This window comes from Nematolebias whitei, chromosome 18 (genome assembly GCF_014905685.2).
Source record: "Nematolebias whitei isolate Nwh7 chromosome 18, NemWhi1, whole genome shotgun sequence".
NCBI classification, from domain to species: Eukaryota; Metazoa; Chordata; class Actinopteri; order Cyprinodontiformes; family Rivulidae; genus Nematolebias; species Nematolebias whitei.
In genome coordinates, this window is record NC_056515.1 from 36,759,377 (window position 1) to 36,766,177 (window position 6,801).

Consider the following 6,801-nt stretch of genomic DNA (forward strand, 5'->3'; position numbering starts at 1 on the left):
ACTAATGGTAGTGCGTAACATGTGCAAAATATGTGAGAAAAGAATATGTGGCACAGCTTTTTTCACATTTACCATTGTCCCCACAGTCAGACCCACTGCCTGAAACAACAACAGCGACTGAAGAAAACGTGCACGGCTGTCACTGCAAGAAAGCTTTAATATTCTGTTTTCTCAACCAGAAATAAACTAGAGAAATTGCATTTCCTGTAAAAATGCAGTGTGAATGCTTATTGCTGAAGAACTTGTGAAAAGCAGCTGAAAATAGCTAAAGACATGCTGAAATGTGGCTGAAATGGAAAAAAAAACAAGCCTAAGCTAGCAGAAAGCAGAAAAAACACATTTGACCAATTAGGCTGAAAGAATCAAAAATGAGCACAAAAAAGTGGAACATATCTGAAAAAATTGGCAAAAAAAAAAAAAGCAGCTGAAAAGTAGCTTAAAAAAGCAGAAAGAAGCTTAAATTACCAGAAGAAAGTGGAGAGAGCACATTTTTGCTGAATTAGGCTGAAAACAGTTTACATGACTGCAAAGAAATGTGGAATTATCTTAAAAAATTTAAATTAGCATGAAACAGCTAAATAGTAGCTGAAATAGAAAAAAAGGTGAAACTCACAGAAATAAGCGGAAAAGAGCATGACCAGCTGAAATTATCAGAAATAATTTAATTAGGCTGAAAGTAGTAGAAATTACTACACAAATGTTGAATTTATCTGAAAACAGCAGACATTAGCAAAAAAGAAAAAGCTGAAAAGTAGCTAAAACGGCATAAAAAAAGCTTAAATCACCAGAAGGAAGCGGAGAGAACACATCTTTGCTGAATTAGGCTTAAAACATTGAGTGCAAAAATGTGGAATTAGCTGAAAAAAACTTAAATTAGCATAAAAACAATTGAAAATAGCTAAAAACATGCTGAAATGGAATGGAAGAACAAGCCTAAGTTAGCAGAAGAAAGCAGAAAGAACACATATTTGTTCAATTAGACTGAAAGAATCAGAAATGGGTACAAAAAGTAGAATTTATCTGAAAAAAGAAGAAGCCAAAATTAGAAGAGAAAAAAACAGCTGAAAAGTAGCTTAAAAGGCATAAAGAAGCTTAAATTACTATAGAAGGAAGTGGAGAGAGCAAATTTTTGCTGAATTAGGCTGAAAAAAGTTGAAACAAGTGCAAAAAACTGTGGAATTAGTTGAAAAAAAAATTGTTAACATAAAACCATAATAGCTGAAATAGTAGAAAAAGCTGAAACTTGCTGAAAGGAGCATAACAAGCAGAAATTAGCAGGAAGAAGTTAGAAGATGTACAAAAACGTTTTACTGACCAGAAAAAATATGAAAGGAGCACAAAACAACTGAAAGAAGCTGAAGCAGAACAAAATGTGAAAGGAGCAGCAAAAAGTTGTAAACACATCTAAAGATGTGAAGGATGGAAAATGAGCTCAGTTCATTTTCTATGAGGAAAAAAATGTCAGAAAAGGCTAAATAGTTCAAAAAGCTAAAGTTGCACCGATACCAAAAGTCGTAGCAGGGTTGTCCTAAACGTTTAGATTTATGATTTGTTGAAACAGTTGAAAACTGCGGGACGAGAATCGCAGTGGAGTGATGCTTCATGAACATCCAGACCATAAATAAAAAATCTGCTCATCTTGAAACAACTCCTCGTGCAGTTCTCAGCTCGTCCGTTAGAGGGCGCCACCTCAGCTCTCACTTCCCCAAACGCTCCAAACTCCCATGTTTTCTTGTGGCGTGCGTGGACGCCACTTCAGCAAAGTGAGGACGATCTGTCCAGCGCACAACTTCGCGCTGAAGGAAACCGCTTCACCCCCGGAGTGTGGAGCGAAGCCGCGCGCAGGGCGGCGGGTGGGGGGGTGGACGGGAGTTGGTTACACGCGCCGAAAGGAACCGCGGAGAGAGGGAGGAACCTGAGCAGAGCTCGGTTTGGTTTCCACGCTGCTCCGAGACGCAGCAACTTTACACTGAACAGGATACACGCGGGCTCGGTTCTGGGCGGGTTCCTCTGGCTGGGAGCGACGCGGTCTTCAAGGAGGGGAATCCTCTGAGCGCGCGCCTCCTTTTTTTTTTTTTTTTAAATTCCTCCTTTTATTTTTGCTCCACAAATCATGGAAGTTCGAGTTCTGCCGTGACGAACCGTGAGATGCAGTGAGCGAGCGCGGCTTTGTGTTGACTCTGTGACGGTGGCGAAGTGTGCGCGACGCGCTGCCACATCCAGCTGTTCGCTTTCACGCCTTTTTTTTTTTTCCCTCCCCCCCAGATCGGATATGCGGACAGCAACTTTGTCAGGATAATGAAGAGAAGAAAATCCTTGTAGCCTCCTCCTGAAGTGGATGTTCCGACATGAATCTGGATTCTGTTCCCTGCAGAAAGTTTTGAAATCAGAGGAAACCCACCGCAGCGCTCCGCGCGCCCTGACGCGCGCCTCTCCAGGACTCGGGTAGTGTGCGGATTGAGCGCAGGGATGGAGGAGTGGAGGCAGTGCGGGCGGTGGTTGATAGACTGCAAGGTCCTTCCCCCGAACCACCGGGTCGTGTGGCCCTCCTCGGCCGTGTTCGACTTGGCCCAGGCTCTGAGGGACGGGGTTCTTCTGTGCCAGATGTTGCACAACCTCTCCCCTGGATCCGTGGATCTGAAGGAGATCAACTTTAGACCCCAGATGTCACAGGTGAGACTGCCTCTGTAATAAATAACAACAGGAAACAGGATGGTGGTGGGTTTGAGCTGCACCACCTGGACTCTCCTTCCAGCTGTCCAAAGCTGCTTCATCAACAAACACACGTTTTGGTTCTTGAGCAGATGTGATTTATAGGTTCAGCTTTGATCACACTAAACAAAGTGATGTGTCCCCGAACACTACACATAATCCAGATTTGAACTCAGCCCACTCTGGGTGGTTTTAACTCACCAGGACTGACGAGAAAGAAAACCAGTAGAACTATTTTCCTGCAGCTGCCATGTTGCATTTTTGGAATCGGCATTTGTAAACTGCACATCTGGAGCTTTAAATCTAACCTAATCTACCACACACAAATATTTATAATAAGTTAAACATAGATAAATATATACAGCATGTCCCAATGCATACTCAATAATCCAGAGACACATCTAACAAGGTGTCAGGTCCTCTGGATGGATTCTTGTTGAAATGTTTTGTCTTTTATCCAAAAGACTTCTTCAGTCTGAGGAGCTGCAACAAACTCAGTCTTATAAATATCACCTTCTCATAGTGGATCAACCAGTTTGTTGGTGGCAGCCAAAACTAGCTGTTCACATGCCAAAGGAGGACCAATTGTTAGTGCCCTGATGGCCGCTTGCTATTCACAGAGGGCTGAGTGATACTAGCACACAGGGGGGACAGTTGGACACGGACGTCTCCGCCCCTGTTTAATGATGGACAGGTTCTTCTCACAAAGATGGCTTCCTTCACTCCTCTCAAATTAACATTCCTCTTCATTAAGGATGTGCACATCCTTCAGAACTGTGATTCAACAAGTGTCAACTTCTTAACAAAACATCGCCGGAGGAAGCGTTAATTGTAGAACAAGTCCCCTGTCCTGTTTGTTTAAATGGACGGAGCAAGACTTAAAATTTGTACCGTATTTTTCGGACTTTAAGACACTTAAAATTCTTTAATTTTCTCAAAAATCGACAGTGAGCCTTATAATCCGGTGCACCTTAGCTATTAATTCTGGTTGTACTTACTGACCTCGAACCGATTTTATGTGGTACATGGTGCTCAAAAATCTGTCAAAATGAACTTGTTTCGCTTAATGCGCCTTATAATCCAAAAAAAAACAAACAAAAAAACAGTATTGGAACCAGTCGACATGGAAGCTAGTCCCAGTATGACTTCAACTTCCAGGTTCCAGTCTGATGTCCGTCCTACTAAGTGCCGTTCAAAAGATCCTCGATTGTCAGCTAGCTGTCACCCACTAATGTCATTTAGGAACAAAGAAACTCAAAATACACTGAAGTTAATAATTAATCCAACCTTTGCTTTTTAAATCCTACAGCAGGGTTTTAAATGGCCGACTGTCAAGAACAACACGACTCATTGGATCAAAGTGTTGGGCCCAATATTTGGTCAAACCCGCCAGCATCACGTCACCAGTTGACTTCTCAAAACCTCCCAGCAGATTTTAAGTTTGTGAACATCTCAAAGCTCTGATCTGCTCTGAGTTCGCAGCGGCAGATTTATTAGATACACGGTGCGTATTCTTGCACGCCCACTGGATAGCTCGGATTGTTTTGCTCCATTTTCCCGGGATTTAACTTTGTCGTTCTTCATTGAACGTTTTCGCTCAGGTGGAAGTGAGTCGAGAGATTGAAAATGAGGAAATAAATCATATACGCTTACAGTTGAACAATCTACACCAAGGTATATCCTCTCAGCTATTTCCTCTAAATAATCTGATCATTAAACTGAATTTAGGTATTTGTAAATATAGGCCTGTCACGATAAGCAATAAGTCAATTAATCGCATGATAAATAAAAATCATCAGCCTCGTTTTCATTTATCGGCTTTATCGTTTCTTCGTGTCTCTCTTTCTACTGAAGACACTGGATGAGAAAAGGCTCAACTCTTTCTCTGTTCTTTTTAAAATCCATTTTAACCGTCCAGAGTTGTGTTTTTGGATCGTTAAAAGCAGCTAAGCTGAGAAGCTAAGCTGAGAAGCTAAGCTACGAGCTAAGCTAACAGGCCGACCTCGGGGCAAAAAACCTCCGTCTTGTCGAAGCTTTAAAATTCACAGTTGAAACCCGTGCCTTGGTGTAAAAAGTTGTTTTTCTCTGCAAAAAGAAGCCGAGAACTTGTTTACTGGTTTTTCAATTAAAAGCTTCGTGTGAAAAGAGCTCAAACCACATCGAGCATCCGCCATTTTGAGAACCCAACAAAGGAGAGACAGCCCATGTCACGTCAAGGGGCCTCCCTCCTATTTTTCTTAGAGACACGCCGCTCGCTCTCTCACTATCCATCCTTTGGTTCAAAGAGTCTTATACTGCCATCCGGTGGTCGGAAAAAAGTTAACACACTCAAAACAAATTAACCAACATTCCTTCTTAAATTTGACAATAATTACTAATTGTTGTCAAATTTAAAACGATATTATCGTTTATCACAATAATTTCTGAGACAATTAGCAAAAGTTGCTATTGTGACAGGCCCATGTAAACATATTCTATTGACGATATAACAATAAATCACATCTTGAAATTGGGAAATTTAGACAACGTCTTGCTGGATTAAGTACGCTTTGACTGAAGAAGAGATCCAAATATTCAGAAACTGAACAGTGCTTGTGCCAAATATGTGAACGCACCCTCGTACCATCACAGATGCTGTCTTTTTATCTGTTGACTGGCAAGAAGCTGAATGATTACTGTTCTTTTCAGCAAAAAAAAGTGGTTGGCATCCATGATTATTGAAAATATTTTGACATTTTTTAACTTGTGGGTGCAGTGGTTATTTTAGTACAACTGTCTGTCTGGATGGCTCTGATTCCCCAAAGCTTCCTTTTTGCTTCGACTTTCCAAAAGCATTATGAGAACGTGTTTGGCACCACGGGGCGTTTGTGTGACCGCAGCAGTGGAGTAAATGTTTGGTTGTGCTTTCGTTCACCGTGAGGTTTAATCTAAAACACTTATCGGCTTGTTATAGATGAGCGTTCCAACAGTCTGAGTAGGACAGGAGATTGGATCAAAGTCGCCAGCATGAAAATGATTGTAGTTATTCTTGCTGTCATGCTTGAGATGGTCAGATCAGCTATCACACAGAAGCCGGCGTGCTAGTCTGATATTCTTGGCACACCTTTAGTGACCTGTTTCTGTCACAACAATGTGTGAATGTATGTTGCACGTGTCTGTCTGCCTCACAGTCTGCACGAGACAGCTGTCTCTTTTTACTGCTAATAGTCTAAAATCTTTTTTTTTACATTAGCCTGATCCGTCACTGTTTCTCTTCAGAGCTTTCTCTGTGCCGTCAGAGAGTGGGATGGATGGTCTACTTTGGTGGTCTCAGGGTTCAGTCTTGCTATTTGCAGATGATGTGCTCATGTTAGCATGATCTTGTCTTGATCTCCAGCTCTCACTGGAGCGGTTGGCATCCAGCTGGGATCAGGATCAGCACCTCTATATTTCAGGTCATGGTTCTCAGTCAGAAAAGGGTTGAGCTTGATGTGCTCCTTCAAGCAGGGAGTTTAGGTATCTTGGGGGTTTGCTTACAAGTGAGGGAGGAGAGACTACCATATTTTTTGGACTATACGTCACCGTTTTGTTTCATGGTTTGACCAGTCCTGCAACTTGTGTACGTTTTTTTTCCATATTCATGAGAAATTTTTGACTAATGCTTTAAATGTTCGTTCGTACTGACATGAACCAGAGTAAATATTACCAATTGCAGCCGCTAGAGGTGCGAGAGGGTCCTCTAGGCTTTTGACAGCTATCGGTAGGCTTACACATACAGTATGTTGTTCCTGTATACTAAGCCCCTGCCGCCCTCCCGCCAAACATTCTCTAAGCGAGTACAGAGAAGACAACGGAGAAAAAGCGTAACAGAAGTGAAATGCCACCAAAAAGAAGATCCTATTCTGCTGATTATAAACTGCAGGTCCGCTGACACAGTCACTGAGTCCAGTTGGGCTTGGATGCATCGCTGGCAGTCATCCATCTGGACCTTCTTTTTTTTTTTTACCTCTTTCAACCGGCCGGTCAGCGCACGGCTGATGATCCAAATTGGATGCTGACGCAATCAAAAGCCCAACACCGATCTGGCCCGCCCATCCTGTACATTATTTT

General features: G+C 42.2%; 1 protein-coding gene across 1 annotated transcript in view; it reads left to right on the forward strand.

The window, feature by feature from the left end:
• Window positions 1-2,469: 2,469 nt before the first annotated feature.
• The window catches only part of vav2 (vav 2 guanine nucleotide exchange factor), a 231,569-nt gene continuing 227,237 nt past the window's right edge, over window positions 2,470-6,801 (forward strand). The window contains exon 1 of the mRNA XM_037692064.1: window positions 2,470-2,673. Coding sequence (XP_037547992.1) covers window positions 2,470-2,673 — 204 coding nt within the window. The remainder of the gene's footprint in view (window positions 2,674-6,801) is intronic.